The following is a 17,761-nucleotide window of genomic DNA, read 5'->3' on the forward strand; positions in this document are numbered from 1 at the left end:
ACATATACACAGAGACAGACACACTCACACACAGACACACAAACACAGACACACACACATCCATGTTGGCTAATTATTTGTGTTTGCCAGAAAATTGAAACTCACCCTTTTAGGGAGTTAAAACAGCAAAAGTTGAAATGATTTGTGTCACAATCAGTATATGTATTAATGCAGAAGACTGAAAAAGTAAATTGTGTGCGCATGTGTGTGTGTGTGCATGTGTATGTGTGCATGTGTGTGTGTGCATGTGTGTGTGTGAGAGAGAGCAAATCCTCCCAAGAGCACCGAGGACCCTGATGACATCATCCAGTGGCTATCGCGGTGCAGACGTGGGGTTCAGGGCCGAGCCCCTCGCGGCTGCCGCAACGCCGGGGGTACAGCGAGCAGCCCCCCGTGGATGCTGACATTGGGAGCAGCCCGGGCGTGGCCCGGCTTCTCAGTAACCCGGCCTGCGGACCCAGTTCACCAGAAGGGGATGGTAGGTGTCCAGCGCTTTGCTATAGATTTTGCTTCCAGGCGCGAGGCCTTCTTTGTTGCAGGCGGGAGAAAGTTCGATACATCACGTCCAAGAGGAGCCCCATGGTGATGAAAGATGGTCCAGCAGGTGAGGGGGCGGGAGGGAAGACTCGGCTTGTCTGCCTTCCCAGGGATGGAAAAGCGCACCTTAGAAATCAGTAGACGGTGGGGGTTGGTCTGTTCATCTAGAAAATTACCTGTTCATCACATGTTCATTACAGCCACTTGTGGTTGGTAATAAACTCAGGAGAGAAACATCCAGGAAGGCTTAGGAAAGTTACCCTGTCACCTTAGAGGCAAGTTACATGTACAATAGCGAATAGAAGAGAGGAGCTTGCTTTGTACGAGACACTGGGGAAAAGATTCCACAGATGGGCCACAGAAGACACCCCACCATTAAAACCAGAATGTTAAATCTAGAGGCACAGTGGAGTATGAAAAAAGAGGAATTTTAGGATAGAAATTCTCGACCTGATCAAATAGCCTGTTTGTAATATCAATTTCTCACATGACAGTATTTTGACTTTTTTATTGTGGCAAAATATATAGAAAATTTGCCTTTTTTTTTCATAAACACACTTGTCTGAGTACTTTTTTTTTTTTTTTTTTGGCTGCGTTGGGTCTTCGTTGCTGCACACGGGCTCTCTCTAGTTGCGGCGAGCAGGGGCTACTCTTCATTACGGTGCGTGGACTTCTCATTGCGGTGGCTTCTCTTGTTGCGGAGCATGGGCTCTAGGCGTGCGGGCTTCAGTAGTTGTGCCACATGGGCTCAGTAGCTGTGACTTGCGGGCTCTAGAGCGCAGGCTCAGTAGTTGTGGCGCACGGGCTTAGTTGCTCCGCGCCATGTGCGATCTTCCCGGGCCAGGGCTCGAACCCGTCTCCCCTGCATTGGCAGGCGGATTCTTAACCCCTGCGCCACCAGGGAAGCCCCTAAATGTCCCCATTTTAACCATCCTAAGCGTATAGTTCTGTGGCATTAAGTGCCTTCACATTATTGTGCAACCATCACCACCATCCATCTTCAGAACTGTTTCATCTTCTCCAGCTGAAATCTGTACCCACTCAATACGAACTCTCCCCCAGCCCCTGGCAACCACCATTCTACTTTGTCTGTGAATTTGACAAGAATTTGACTAGTCTAGGTACTTCATATGAGAGGAATCGCACAGTATTTATCTTTTGTGACTGACTTATTTCAGTTAGCATAATGTCTTCAAGTGCATCCAGGTTGCAGTGTGTGTCGGAATTCCTTCCTTCTTAAGGCTGGGAAATATTCTGTTGTGTGCCTCTACCACATTTTGGGTATGCATGCATCTACCGACGGACAGTACTTTGACTTTCAGTCCCCTACATGCTAACGACGTGGAAAGGTGGAAAATAAATGAGGCGTCTGTAATGCACTTTGCATAGCTGGAAGGGAGTCATCACCCCAGGCGGTGAGTCAGTGGGCAAGCTCATCCCAGATGTCACTGCTCACGGCTGGCTTGAGAAGCGATGGAAAAAATGTGACCTAAATGTCCATTCGTAGAAAAACAGATAGGATCAGGGTAATGTGAGTGGTGATGTCAGCTTTTCTGTGAAGAAGCTCCCAGCAACAGCGTCTCGAAACACCAGAAATAATGGCACCGCGGTATGCACTTATCTGACAAAGGTTTACATGCATACACTGAGCCTGCGTCCACTAATAGCGATGACGGTGATATTTAGTGTCGGGGTTGATGATTCTATTTTCAAATTAGTACTGTGTTTATTTCAGAAGAGCTACCGTCTTTCTAAGTGGTGTATCAACGCTTTTAGGATGGAAATGTTCAAAGCGCCAAAGCACTGGGGAAGGAAACAGTGCAGTTCTGCTTTCTCCTTTGTTCCAAAGTCTGCCTTATGAGGGTCCTAGTAAGAGTTAAATTTCTGTTCAGCTAAAAGGGAAGCCAGGAAACGGGGGCTACCAACAGGCTGGCCCTCAGTGGGCAATGGCTTGAATGTGTCAATCAATAAACAAGAGGCATCACTGTCTATCGGCCTGTGATCCTGTCTCTGAAACGTCCCCATTGCCTCTTTCGATAAGAAACAGGCTGCTCCCAGACCTCGCCGCCCTTGGTCCCTCACACACCAGCTTCCCTCCCCGTTGGCCCCCGTTGCAGACTGAATAGGATGCAGGTGTCGTTATTCAGGGTCTGCTTACTCAGCAGAATGGAAGGGGAAAAGAAAAGTTCACTCCACATGTGCGAGGAAGCAAATGGCTCTCCAGGGGGGAGAGAAAACCCCGGCCAGCAATTGTGTAGGAAGAGCTGTGTGCTGGGGGAATATTTCATTCATATGAGCTAGTGAGGCAGCAAAGGGGTGATTAACATATTATTCACCTCAAATCAGGAACCTAAGGGAACCAAGAGAGGTGGATCCCTTTCCACCCCTCATGGGATCCCCCAAAGAACAGGTCCTGTCGTTTTCCTTTGCGCCTCTATGTTTATTAATAAAGAACTGGACCAATGTAGACCTTTCAGGTGTCTAACTACCACATCTGGGCTGAGCAGGTGAAACGATTCAGGGTTATCCCCCATCTGGGACAGTTTCAAGCACATAACTCATGGAAGTCTACACCCTTCACAAACTGACCCCATGCAGATCCTGATGCAATGCAGTGGGAATGGCACACATCACCAATGTGGTGTCCTAGTCCCTAGAAGCAAGGGTTGGAAGAATTCCTTTAGAAAAGCCCACAGTTGAAGAATGCCAAATGTCCTGCTTCACTTTGGGGGACTTGAAATTCCCACCCGGCTATGAGTGAAGACATCCCATGCTCTGTGCTTTCCTGTACACTGTTCCTTCCTGTAGAAAGTTCTTTCCTCACTTCTCCCCCTAGAGATCACTTGCTCACTGTTCAAAATGCATCCCAAACTCTCTGCTCCTCTGGGAAGTCTCCGTGGGGCTCGCCAAGCATTGAATTGTGTTATCTCCCCTGATTCCACATCCATTTATTTATAGATACCTCTACTCTGCTGCTTAGAACCTGCTCACTGCACTGAAATTCTCTCTGCCCCTCTCCCCGTCTCTGCCTCTTTCTCAGAAGACTCTGAGTACCTCTGGCCTGGGGACTAACTGCGTGTTGACAGGAGGTAGCTGTTGAATGAATGAACAGGAACTCACCACGCACCTCCAGAAGGCCACGTGGAACTGCAGAGCTGGGACACAGAAAGGAACAAAGCATTGATCCGCCAGCTTATCAGTTCAGTTGGCTGCCACCTGGCACAGAGCAGAGACCTGAAAAAATGGGATCTAATCAGAAGGGAGGGACTTTAGGCCTCCCAGTGCCTGGGCCCTGCTGCTTTCTCCACCTGCCATGCTCGGAGGAGCCCGCCTGCAGTGGGGTAAGGACACGCAGTCCTCGGTTTACAGGTGTTTCCAACATGAACGTCTGCACCACATGTTTTGGGATCTCCGGGAAGCTCGGCCATCAGACGTCATGCCGCGTTCTGTTCTCGTCTGTCCCCGCCGTGGAGAACCCAGCCCTCCCCCAGCCCCTCTCAATCCGTCACTGCCACCTTCCCCGCGCAAATGCGCCCCTCAGCCTGGAAGCAAGCGGTTCAGCACAGAGCCGGGAACACCTGAACTACGACAGACTTGAGCTAGAATTTCCTACCTGAGATTCTGGTGGCCCCGCAGAGGACCGCTATTCGGGAATAATTCTGTGCTGGGCAAAGACCAGGGGGTCCCCGATTTGTAAACGGGGACTCTTTCCTCAACCCCTTGAGGATGTTTGGACCCAGCAACTGCTGCTCCGGGGATGGGGAGGAGAGGATCGCTGAGGACCACTGTCAGCTGCGGAGCGTTAAACGGTCGCACGTGTCGCACACGCACATCATCACGTCCACACACGCACACGCAGTGCGCGCCCGAGGAACGCGCTCACGTCACACGGGCGCACGGCGCACCGCGCACACCCAAGGGCTTCCGAGACCTGGCTGGGCTCTTCCTACAACTGGCCAGCAGGGGGCAGCATTGCGAAGGCTGGAGGTCAAGGACTTCGCGTCAGAGGCGGCGAGGATTAATTAACCGGACAGCCTGCGTCCAGTGCGTACGTGCCAGGCCCTGAGCTGGGTGCTTCGAAGCCCGCGATGAAGAAAACGGGAACACCTCGCCTTCCTGCCAAATCTCTTTAGAGCGGGCTTCACCCAGAGCCAGCCATGTGGCCGCCTGGCTGAGGCAGGAAGGGCAGGGGAGTCGCTGCCTTGGATGCAGACGCTGGGTTTGTGATGCTGGCTGAGCACGTCATCCCCGCCCCTTTCCTGGAACACGTTGTGGCCGACAGAAGAGCATCGCCCAGTAGAACCGTAATGTGAGCCACATAGGCAAGCCGCGTTGGTGACTTTCAGAAAGGAGAAGAAGCAGGTGCCACTAACTTAGTACTGTGTTCTGTTTGACCCAATATACTCAAGTAGTATTTCCATGTGTAATATACAAATACCGAGCTATTTTGCATTTGTTTTTTGAAGCCTTCAAAGCCGGGGCGTCGCTTACGCTTTGACAGTGTACATCCCCGCGAGGACAGCACGCCACAGGGGCTCCTCCGTGTGGAGCAGGCCTGGCGGCCGTGGGAACCGCTGGGCACTCGCCCAAAGCCCCCGAGCTGGGAGGAGGGACGAGAAGCTGCTCTGTGCCCAGTCCCCACAGTACGAAGCTGGTGTCGTTCAAGACTTGTCACCAAAGGACCACATGCCAGCCAAGCGCATTTCTTTTCCTCTTTCCAGTGTGCCCCCTATACCCTCCTCTGCACACATGCACAGGTACACACACACACAAATACACACAGACACACACAGACAAACACACACAAATACACACAGACACACACAAATACACACACACACACAAACACACACAGACACACACACACAAACACACGCAGACACACACACAAACACACACGGACACACACACAGATACACACACACACACACACACACACACACACAAAATGTTTGGAACCTGCAGTCCGAGTTTCCTCAGAGGTCTCTTTTATTAAAAAATATACAACAGAGGGACAGAAGGGTGGCCACTGTGCAGAACAGGATGGAGGTTCCATTAAAAACTAAAAATAGAACTACCATATGACCCCGCAATCCCACCCCTGGTCGTATAGCCAGAAAAGATGAAAACTCTAATTTGAAAAGATACCTGCACCCCAACGCTCATAACAGCACTATTTACAGTGGCCAAGACATGGAAGCAACCTAAAAGTCCATTGAGAGAGGAATGGATAAAGAAGATGTGTCACATATATACCATGGAATACGGCTCAGCCATAAAAAAGAATGAAATAACGCCATTTGCAGCGACATGGATGGACCTAGAGATGATCACACTAAGTGAAGTGAGTCAGACAGAGAAAGACAAATATTATATAAAATCACTTATATGTGGAATCTAAAAAATAGTACAAATGAACTTATTTACAAAACAGAAACAGACTCACAGACATAGAAAAGAAACTTTTGGTTACCGAAAGGGAAGGGAGGAAGGATAAATTAAGACTATGGGATTAACAGATACTCACTACTATATGTAAAATAAACAACAAGGATTTACTGGATAGCACAGGGAACTATATTCAATATCCTGTAATAACCTGGGCAACAAACAGTAACTTGAAAAGATATCTGCACCCATGTTCATTGCAACGTTATTTACAATAGCCAAGATATGGAAACAACCTAAGGGCCCATAGATGGATGAATGGAGGAAGAGACTGTAATAAATAAATAAATATATATATATATGGAGAGAGGTTTGGAGGAAATTCGGTTTTTAATTAGGTAATTAAACTTTCCAGATGTCTCCTCTGATGTGTGCTAGCTGGCTTTGGAAGTATCTCTAAACTTCCTGAACCTCTGTTGCTTCACCTGTAAAACAGGAATAAAAGTATCTGCGTACCTGGCTCGCAGGAGTGTGGTGAACAAGGGTTTCGGCTTTGGCTGAAGAGGGTTCAGGACTGTGAAGGCTCTGAGGTCGTCGCCCGCCCTGTAAGCGAGGCTGGCCCGGTGTCACAGGTGGCGGCAGAACACAGAAGCATCCTGGGCCGGGAGGAAGGGCTGCGCAGCTGTCAGCAATGGTACTTAGCCGGGTGCCGGCGTTTTCTTGACCCGGATCCAGATCCCTAACCGCCAATAGGCACAGGGCAGAGTGAAGAGGGCCAGGTGACACCTGCCGCGGGACAGGAGCCCTGCGCTTAGGAGACGCATGTGGTCGGAGGGGCGCTCAGCCTGAGCTTGGGCCCCGAGGCACACGGTCTTCATCCCGCTGAGCCGTCAACAAACCTGCGCTTTGCCCGGGTGACAGACACTATCTCTGTCTTTCCAGACTGTTCGTTCTGTGAACATCCTTGGAAAGCTGGTCGAGAGCAAAAGCTAGAACAAGAGCCGTCAGCAGAAGGGCAGGGGGCCCGCAGAGAGCTGTCCCCCGATACAAGCGCCACGTTTGGTGTGGGTACTGGGCGTCCGTCTGGTGCTCTTGCTGCGCGGATGCTGACAGCGCCCCTGTGAGGGGCGGGGCCGAGACGACCCCACTGTGTTGCTTACGAGGATGCGGAGCTGTGGCAGGAAGAGGTGAAGCAGGTGCCCCAGGCCACCTGGCTACCCGGTGAGTCGCCGAGTCTAACCCTGAGAAATCTGGCCTCCGGGGCCCCCGGCAGGGTGATCTCTGATGTCACTCGAGCCCCATTCATCCCCACGACAACCTACAAATTACAGGGCCGGAAGCACTCAGCAGTCACTGCCCTTAGAAGCCTCGGAAGCGTCCGAGACTGAGCACCTATGAAAACAGGTGAGAGGTGTGCTGAATACCTGGGCTGCGTCCCGGCCATCGTGCTTGCAGGGGTGGCAGAGGGCTACAAGGGCGCTCGGGACACCCAGAAGCAATCCGGACCTGGAGCTGCCCGGGCGATGGGGCTGAGCCCGGCGGCGGGACGGGGTGTGTGGGGGGGGGGGGGGGGGCTGGCGGTCAGCCAGCCGCACTCATGCCTGCACGGCCGGAGCTGCTTTGTCCCCCAAGGATCCGTACCCGAGGGGCAGTTGCTATGCAGTGAAGGTGGCCAGGCTCGAGAGGTCGAGGGGTCTGGCCTGAGGTCTGTCTTCGTGCTTCAACAGGTGTCGGCAAGGGGCTCTCGCCCGGGAAGCGGGGAGCGGGGTGCCTGCAGGAGCCCCAGTTCCTGCCCCGTCTCCTCCGGGGCTCGTGCTCGGCCTGGCCTCTTCTCCAGGCCGCAGCGTGACTGCTGATGAACTTTGATTGAATAGGGCTTTGCGAAGCTCTCCGCGCGCGTTATTTTATCTGATCCTCGTGAAACCCTCTCTATGACAGCATGCTAGAGTCACACAGTAAGTGACAAGACGCCTATCCGTCCAAGGCCCCAGTGGCTCTAAGGCCCGTATATGCTTTTCACAAAAGGTTTCTGGTTATCTGCATATTTTCACAAATCAAGTCCGGGTCCAGCAGCAGAATCCCTTAAGAGCCTTTCTTTCGTGCCGGCCCATTGCAGCAAAGTGCCTCAACCCAGATCTTAGATGAGTAGGTCTGGGGGTTCTGTTGGCGGGAAAAGCTGCCAGCCCTCCCCGCAGCCCCGAGGGATCAGATGCTCTGGACCAGCTCGCTTCTCGGCACGAGCCGACGCTGCCCTCTGGTGTCTGAACACCGGTTGGACACCTCCTCTAAGGATGCTCTGGACGGCGGCCCCCGTCGTCCCTGGAACCACAGAAGAGAGCCCACACCTCTGAGCCCTGAGCAGTGGGCCACTTCCCAGCGTCTGACCACACAGACAGCCAGACGCTTCCTGCAAATCCCAAGCACGCCTGGCCGGAGCGGGGCTGCCAGCACTGTCCAGCAGGCTCTGCTCCACAGAAGGGCTTTTTTCTCTGGTGGGGATTTGGGGACACCCTTTGCCACAGTCGGTCATCCCTGAAGGCGTTTATCCCAGTGGCCAAGGGCCAGTGTTGATGTTTGGCTGGATCGGATTCCATGACCCTCAAATGTTCTGCATCTCCTAGTCTCTCCCAAGTGACCATCCCTTTAGAAACCAAGGATATTTCCAAAGACATGGATCTGAGCACTAAGAAACACAGCAGCTCCTTGTGTGAGGCCTTTGGAGAATACCCCAAAAGCACAGATGCCTCTACTGATTTTTAGCCTTTGAAGAAGGTCAGAGGAAGGCTCCGAGGTCAACTTGACCCTCAGGTATAAACGGGGCGGGTGAGAGGTGAGATATCCCAAGGCAACCAGCCCAGGTCAATCTAGCACTGATGGTTGCCAGGCAGGCATAGGGTCAAAGGGCAGAGAGCCAATCTCTTGAGCACACCCCCTCTCCGGGTGATTCTTCGTATCCCTGAAGGCCCTGACCTCAGGCATTTGCAAGTTATAAAAATTCCTGGATGCCTTGAGAGCGCAGGGTTCTCCCTGTAAATGCAAGCAGCATATGATGAACGATGGAATTTGCCCGCGTCCCAGTCAGCAGCTTTGTCACTGTCACACTGTGTTAACAAGAAACCGAGAACATTTCAAGAACGTGCACAGTAAGCATTGGGTTCTCACTCACGCTACCGTGGGTCAGCTGAGCCGACCCGATTTCAAGCTACAGGTCTTTGGATCGACTGGGGTAAGAATGCCATTCATGTTTCCAGAATGAGGGGCTGCTGGGGTGTGTTTTCATGGCAATGGGCGTCATCCAAACATCACACCCTGTGGACCCCAATGCGTCTTTGAACTAATTGGTGGGTGGAACACACAGAGCTGTGGGGAGGCCCATGCTGGGCTGGCTCCCCAGTCAATGATGTACTGAGACCCCCCAGCTTCAAACTGGAGGATTTATGTGCAGCCGCAGAAAAATGGCCAAATGCCACTTTTCATAAATATCACTCAAGAACAGACAAAACTGTGTAACCAGCTCGCAGAGGCTGAGGAGCGGCCCAGTTTCCTAGGACTGGGAGTCTCCGCCCAGGCAGGCGCTCGCTGTTGTCACTGTGGGGTTGCCTGTGGAGATGGCCGCTCCGTGGGAATCGTGGTTCTGATCTCAGAGCTCACTCGAAGCAGGTGGCCCAGCGGAGATTCTTCGATAAGCCATGAGCAAGACATATTGAAGAAACCTGCCCCAGACAACCACCTGTTATTTTCATAAGAAGATGTTTTCTCTCTATTGCATGTGATGGCAGGATCTAGGCAATGATTCTGTGACTTGAAACGTCTCTGGATAAAGAAAAAAATGAACCCCTTCCCAGACACCATCCATCGGACGTACCCAAACTTAATAAAGATGATCTATTGTAAATGAAATAAATTCTGCAAACTTTAGCTTATTATCCTTCATAGTACAATCTTATGTATGTGGATTGTATCTGAACCAGATATGATATGGGCATGATTATAACTTTGACAGGGGACCTGAGAGTAACAGACACTTATACTAAAGAGAGTCATTTTAAAATATTGGTATAACCTGTGTGGCACAATATTGGTGTGACTCAAACACAGAGTTCTGTCCAAGTTCATCCCTGTAGGGCTTCCCAAAGCAAAGCAACTCTCCTGACAGCTTGTATACAAAAAAGGCAGACCCTATGGTAAAATTACAAAACTCTCAAAATGAATCCTCCCAGGACCCATCTTACATTTCTTATTCTTTCTCCAATAGCCATCATACATTCCCCTTTTGCTTTCACTTGTAACAGAACCCTGATTATATTCAGATTCATAATGGTGTCCAACTTAAAGGATTACATTTCCCAGCCTCCCTTGCAGCTAGTTTGACCATGTGACTAAGTTCCAGCAAATGGAATAAAAGTAGAAGAGTGTAGGACGTCCTGGAAGTCTCTTTAAAGGAGGCTAACCTACCTGGGAGGAGAAGTCTTCCTCCTGTCAGCTACCTGGAAAGTGTCTGAGATGGCTGGCACTCTGGCAGCTGTCTTGGACCATGAGTTTACCTTGAGGATGGAAGCCACCACGTGAGGATGCTGGAACAGAAAGACGTAGGGAGCCTGGCTCCCCATTTGCCATGGAGCCGAGACGCTAGCCCTGGGCTGCCTGCCTCTGAACTCCGTGGAAGTGTGCGAGACATAAGCTTTTATCTCATTTAAGCTACGTTGTTTCCAATTTTCTGACATAAGCAGCTGAGCCTGATTAACAGATGCATTTAGTGTGGTAAGATGTTACCTTTGAATTTCCTGACTCACTGGAGGATCATTCTCTCGTCCTCCTGGGATGAAGCAAGCTAAGATGAACAGCATGCACTTTGGGGTAAAGAAGTAGGTTTAACCCCCTCCCCTGCTGCGAGCTGCATCTGTAAGCAATTATTTGTCTTCTCTGTACCTGTTTGTCTTTTGTAAAGCATTGTACGTTAAATTAATGCTATAACCTACCTGGCACACAGTAGGGACCCAGTGATGTTGGTTTCCTTGTTTTCTTCCATCCCATGTTGAGAATTTAATTTTAAAACTCAGAAGAAACTCCAGGTAAATGCACTTGGGTTTGTTTCTACACGAGCTGACCCTGCTGTGATAGCCTTTGAAACTCCAGTGGGGTGAGGCGAGGTAAAAACAACCACAGTTAATGCAGCAGGAAGCACAGGACAGAAGGAGGAACCACGAGAAGGAACAGCAAATAGAGCCTCTGCGTGATCTGGTACAAACCTCCTCTACGTCAAAGAAGAGCTGGGCTCTCCCACTGAATCCAGACGAAACACCTACTGGGCCCGGGAGGAATAACGCTCAGTTTTCCACGGAGCTGTTGTCCCCCAAATGCCGAGCGATGGGGTGACCGACAGCATTTCCAGCCTGTGAAATACAAGCTGAGCATCTGGGGGGAGGTTTATGCTCGGGGCAAAAGCGGAAAGGCCGACTTAGCTGGTGAGACACAACTTCTCCCAACCTGCGTGCATTGAAATCGTGAGAAAAGGCTACTCAGACACTGCAGATTAACGCCTTGGACTGACTGCCAGGCTCATAAACATCCCGGTGCCCTGCTCTAACCTAAGAAAAATGTTTGGGAGAATTCAATGTTGTCAGTCTCTTGGCTGGCCCGTAACTATGGCAGCGGAGAGAGAAGCATGATAAGTTATTGGAAGAGGGAAGTGGACCACCCCGGTGAAGGGTAAGTCGTGGCCGGGCTCCCTACCCCAGCAGTGACCCGGTCCTCTGTCGTGCACAGCCGTAATTTTCAAATTATTTTACTCCTGGACTGTTCTGACAGGGCAAAAGACCCTATGGACTGCCAATTTTGCCAAAAAGTAGTTATATCATGTTAGAGTTGGAAGGAACCAGCTAATTTAGTTCAGTCCCTTCTCTCCACTTGTGAAGTGTTTCCAAGTGGGTAGAGGAGGTGGCCTCAGTCACAGAGAGTTTATGCGGAGCCTGGCCCAGGACTGGGCCCCCGATTCCTGGCTTGCGTGTTTCCTCCCATAGCATTAATTTGGTCAAGGGACTCCTTTTTCAGTTATGTTCTAATGTGTGCCTTGAACTACCAGCTGGCTGGGAGTAGCTCTTATTTTAAAACCCGCATCTTAACATGATCTGAAGTTTCAGGCTACCGAGAGGGCACTGGAGCTCCTGAGCTTTGAGGCCCACACACGTGGAGCCAGGAAAGAATGAGGACAACGGTCTGCAAAGCTAATGGGAAAGAGGAAAAAAGAACCACATTTTCTTACAACTCAGAAACAGCAGCTTAGCAGTTTGCTGGGCTGCTGGAAACACACCGAGAGCCCGGTGGGGTAGCGAATTTGCATCTACCTCCAGACCCGCGCTACTGAAAACAAGGCAGTGAATCCCTGCAGGACCCAGGCCTGGATTTGAAAACCTTCTGCCGGCTTCCCACGGGTTGCAGGTCTTCGTGCGTTTCTGTGCACCGAACACCCATCACGGGTCAGGCAGGGGCTTTTTCATACACTTGATTATTATGTTCAAGGGGTAACAGAGGCAGACGGGGAAACAGAAGTCAGGGAAGGGGCGTGTGCAAGGCCACACGGTTAGTGGTAGAGTCGAAATACAAACTCAGTCCCCAGGTCGACTCCAGGCCTCTCCCCACCTTGCGGAAGATGCAGAGGCGCTGGAACACCCAGGAGGCGCTCGGTGGGGACCAGAGGTGCCCCAACTCCCTGGGCCCCATGTTCCTGCATCTCCGGCCCCATCTGAGCTGCCCCCCCTGCAGCCTGCTACCCTCCAGGGGCCAGCCTTTAAGGCTTAAGGGGCAGCTCTCACCCACAAGGCCAAAGACAACAGACGTAGGTATTTTCAAGCGAAGTCTTTATTTGGAATACGTGTCACCTAGCGGGTCAACCATCCCGAAATAGCCAGTATTTACATCGTGCGGAGAAACACAGGAACAGCCCCTTGAAGGCAGTCAGCTGAGCTCTGCTGGGGCCACTCGTCTCCCCCGCTTCACCTCTCCCCAGTCAGGGTCTCGGGGGCAGCCTGATGGGGGCCACGACCGCGGCTGGGAATCGGCCGTGACCTGCTGCGTCTTCTCCTGGGACCCTCTCTCCCCGCCTTACTGTGTTAATACGTTATACCGGTGCCCAAAGAAATGATGGGATTACGGGGCGCCGCCTTCACCAAATCCCCTGCGTTTGTCTGTCCCGCTTTGTGACTTGAGGGCTTCGGCGTAGCTTCGCGCAGGCCGGGCGCCGGGCTGACTTGCATCGCGCGCAGGCGACGCTTCTCCCCGGGCTGCTCTGGCTTCCCTGCCGAACGCACCTGGACTTGGACTGGCCTTCTGTCTCCCTCGGTCCCCCCGACACTGGCCCTGCTGTGCGTGGGGTGAGGGGCCGGAGACGGGGTGTGGGCCGCCCAGCGGCCTGGCTGCCCCCTGGAGTGGGCTCATCTCGAGCGGAGGGCTCCCTTCACCCCCCAGTCAAGGCCCTGGGACGAATCGCTCGACGACCTGGACTTGCCGGAGGTTCAAGTCCAGTCGCTGAGCAGAGGCCACAGAACAAGGACCTCCCTGCCCTGTGCAGTGAACACCGCCGTGATGGGGCCCTCAACAGCCACGGGCGGGGCTCTGCAGGCGCTCGGCCCCTTCCCTCGCCGCCCGCGGACCCGCGGCTCTCCCGGGGAGCTGTGAGCTGGGCCCCGTCCACCTTTTCCAGAGGCTGAATTAGAGTCTTCACCACTCCCCACACCCTTTTTTTCTTTTTAAAACAAAACAGGCAGGCTGGGGGACCATTCTATCTTTCGTGTTATTTTATCATCTCCCCCGTCTTGGCTTGGCGGGTCCCCAAGTGGACCAACCCACGTTCCTGGCAAAGGACCTCCCACCAGGCAGACTCTTAAAGGTCACTTGGAATCTGTCTCTTAAATCCCGTCCTGAGAAGCAACTCTCCTCCCACACACAGATGTACAGAATCTGCAGTTCAAAACAAAATAAGAAGAAAATGCAAAAATCCCCCAGGCCTGCAATAGCTTCAGCTTAAGAAACACACTCCCACCCTTCACTCCATCCCTGGGGCACCGTCTCCTGCGCGCACACGGACCTGGGGGAACAAAGTCCCAGCAGTAAAGTCACTGCGTACAAGTCTCTAAGCCCAGATCTCCAGAGAGGGATTCTGCTGTGCTGGTCAGTTACTAGGAGATGCTGACCTGACACTGAATTGTGTATAATTTAGTCATTTTAAACAAAAGAATAGCCAAACCACACAAACAAGATCTTGGAGGGTCACGGATGAGATGGTGGGTTGATCTTATCTTCCATCAGCCCTTTCTGCTCAGAGCTGGGAAGGAGTCGTGTCAACAGAGGATCAGGTTCATCACTTTTCCCCAGAAGGCCTAAACCAAGGTGCTATCAGAGCAGGTCATTTCACTGCTGGAAAAAGCGGTCGGTGTCTAGTTTCAGAGTCATTTGAGTTCAAACACTCGGACTTCCATTAACGACAGACAGCCCTTCACCAACAGTCACGTGGAAAAAGAAAGATCTACTGAGAATTTCCACATGAATCAAACCTCAACCTACAACTCTCAGAAGGAAGCCAGGATCTCAGAGAGCACACACATTTTTAAGGGAGTTTTAAAAAAGGAACCCAAAGAGTTCACGTACAACGTGGAAAAGGATTCTGAAGATGCCATCAGGGGCTGTGCATCCTTAGGTGTTTCCTGTGGTCTGCAGGAACGGAAGGTTCAAAACAATACTAAAGATATTTGGTTTTCAATCATTCAGAAATTTTCTTCAAAGAAAGGTAATTACAGCTCTATTAACATAGTCCCCTTCTTTTGCAAATCGAGAAATACAAATACATTTCAAATGTGATTCCTCATATAATTCTTTTAGTCCAAATAGCCAAAATGAGAACTTTTAATTTTATAAGCCACCAATTATTAAACACTAATAGTAAGTCATCTGAATGAGAAAAAGAATGACAAACACAAAATATGAAAACTTCTTTTCCAGCCACAGATGATAACGGAGGGTTGTGTGTGTATAAGAAACAGAAATAATAAAAGCATAATCAGCTGAACTCCAAAAGCCCCGGAAAAGCTCTTTTTGATTAGAGACTGTATTATTTACCTCAGAATACGCAAGTTTAAAAGCCACATTTTCAAAGTCACCATCCCCACACCTCCCCACCCCCGGAAGACTTATGTACAGGCTGGAATCCAGAAATTAAGGTTAGAAGTATAAATATTGATAATTTCCGCCACATTTTCAGAACGCTTTTAGAGTGCTGTGATACAACAATTTAGAAGAAAGGAAGAGGGTCGCCGTTTGGTTGGTTTGTGATATACGTAAGGTTCGGTAATTTCTTCCCTTTAGGGTCCTTCTCTTTCTCTCGAGGAATAAGCTGTAATTGGATTCTTTGGGTTAAAAGAAGTGTTAGATGGGACCAATAAAATGTAAGGGGAAGTCGGAACCGTTAAGATGTACGTACATGGATGATACACGTACGTGTCTATATGCATACGTATATACACACATGCCCTCCTTCATCTGCACTTAACAGGAATGCACGCCCACGAGGACCCCCAGGAGCCGCTCTCACTGAGTGCTACCAGATGACGCCCGTGGTTCACCAACTACAGCACAGTAAAGCGGCCTCTTCCCCACGACATCTTTCCTGGGAAAAACAGTTCCAGCCATTCCTGGCAGAGGCCTGGCCCATCGTCCCCGTGTGTTGTGAGAAGCAGAGAATCCTCTAATTTCACAGGAACCAAAATCTGGAAAGGAGTAACTAGGAGTAACAGGTAAGAACCAAGGCTGCGGGGAAATGTGTTTGAAAAGACTTTTCAGAACTGCTTGGATTCTGTGTTGTTTATTACCATCCAAATACATGAAGTTCTGATGAAATAAAATCATAAGGTACAGATAAAAACAGGCCATGAAAGCCCAGAGTTGTTTTAGGGCCAAACTGCAGACCACCCAATAGTTCACATTTTAGGAATTTGAAATGCCTAAAAATAGATAAGGTGGTTTCTGAAAAAGAGAGAGACAGAGAGAAGGAAAGAAGAAAGAAAAAGAAAAAAAAAAAGGAGAGGAAAAGGAGGGAGGGAGGAGACAAGAAACCATTCAGGAAACGTTAGCTCCCAAGAACGCCCGACTTAGAAAGAAGGGACAAACGCATAAAAAATGCATAAACTTTGCGCAGGTTAATGCAATAGTAAACAGGAGAATACATAGGCCTCGTAATACTTTTGTAATGGGATACATACGACGTCTCCAGCACTTTTGAAAACTATGCAGACACTGATTAAGGATGATTCTCGGTAAAAATACATATTTCTTTAAAGGGGCGGGGTGGGAGGAGGGGAGGGGTGGTCTCAGGGCGGATCCCCACGGACGTACAAAGCTGAAACTATGTTTTTTGGTAATTCTAGTGGCTGTGGCAGCAAAAATTTGTCTTAAGGATGTCGGCTGGTTTTAAGAGGGTTATTTTCAAATATAACCGTACAGCTCTCTTTGTAAAAAAATCTTTGTGAAAAGTTAATTTTATTAACCCTGAAAAATGCCTATATTGACATCTCTTTCTAAGATAAACTAAAAGTAGCAGAGTTGTGAACGGGTAAGGGCTATATGCTTTAAAGCAAATGTGAACCCTCTTTGGGTTCCTCTCACACAAAGGGATACAGAGTCTTAAATACAATAAACTTCCTTAAAAATCTGCCACCTAACAATTGTTTACATCATAGAAAAATAGCGTTTTTGTAAAAAGAAATATAGTTACTTTGTTAAAATGGTCTATTTTAAACCAGCAATTATTTTTCATATAAAGAATTTCTAAACATCCATACAGGAAATAAAAATAGATAATACTGAGTGCAAAGCAGACAACATCATGTTTGCAAACGATCAAAGCATCTCATTGCCAGATAAATAACACTCTCAGTTCATTATGGTACAAGTCTGAATCTCTCGGGGACTTAAAAGCTACGCGGCTTTATTCTCTGATGGCAAGTTACTTATACGTAAAGTGACTTCAGCAGAAGGCCAGACTGATGAGAAATGGATCATACATATGCGTTCACATTTCCCCAGAACTCAAAGTGCTGACACACTAGCAGTGGCCTGCATCCCAGACTCTGTGACACGAGCGGGGACCGCAGGCCACGGGGAAGCGAAGGGGGACTTACGACATTCACGGTCCTTTTAAAAAATCATTCATTATATCATCCACATTTGAGTTTTCACATACAGCCAGATTAACACCAAATTCTTTACCAGCTTGGCTAAACCCATCATTAAGGAGGGTCTTTGTGACTCTTTTCTAAATACAGGTATTAACTCTTCGTGCCATAAAAACAGATGGTTTCAACCGACTACTGCTTTACTTCCACAGAGTGACTCTCTAGGGCTGATGAGTTTCCTGGCGGCCGTGGGGACAGGATGTCACAGCGAGGGTCCCAGCTTCCTCCCAGGCGGCGGGGCTGAGGCCACCTCGGAGATCGCTCTGTTAGCAGAGGACAGCCCCGCACTCCACTGGCGCGTCATCACACCCTCTCCACCCTGCTAGGGTCGTACGAATCTGCAAAAAAGAAAATGAAAGACAAGTAGCGGTATGTTCAGCTGGTCTGTTGTCTGTTTAAGCCTCAGACCAGAAATAAATATGTTTAGGGAACCAAGTCCACACGTGCAGAAACGTTCATTTTCAGACATCTCACCCATCTTATTGGTATTTTTTACTACGGAGTGAAAAGCTATCTAAACAGTCTAAAGGCTGTTTTAAAGGGACGTGTATGACCACTGCCTAATCACAGATGGAAAAATGGGAGTTGCTTAGTATTTTGATGGTCCCTTCCTG

The 17,761-nt window shown here is 49.9% G+C and overlaps 1 protein-coding gene and 1 pseudogene across 3 annotated transcripts in view; one reads left to right on the forward strand and one right to left on the reverse strand.

Annotated features, from left to right (window-relative positions):
* The window catches only part of LOC132419107 (uncharacterized), a 49,648-nt pseudogene extending 41,874 nt beyond the window's left edge, over window positions 1–7,774 (forward strand).
* Window positions 7,775–12,777: 5,003 nt separating this feature from the next.
* JCAD (junctional cadherin 5 associated) overlaps window positions 12,778–17,761 on the reverse strand; it is a 39,840-nt gene continuing 34,856 nt past the window's right edge. For all 3 annotated transcript variants that reach the window (XM_060006362.1, XM_060006363.1, XM_060006361.1), the window contains one exon: window positions 12,778–17,485. In XM_060006362.1, coding sequence (XP_059862345.1) covers window positions 17,414–17,485 — 72 coding nt within the window. In that variant the 3' untranslated portion in view covers window positions 12,778–17,413. The remainder of the gene's footprint in view (window positions 17,486–17,761) is intronic.

This window comes from Delphinus delphis, chromosome 2, assembly GCF_949987515.2.
Source record: "Delphinus delphis chromosome 2, mDelDel1.2, whole genome shotgun sequence".
NCBI classification, from domain to species: domain Eukaryota; kingdom Metazoa; phylum Chordata; class Mammalia; order Artiodactyla; family Delphinidae; genus Delphinus; species Delphinus delphis.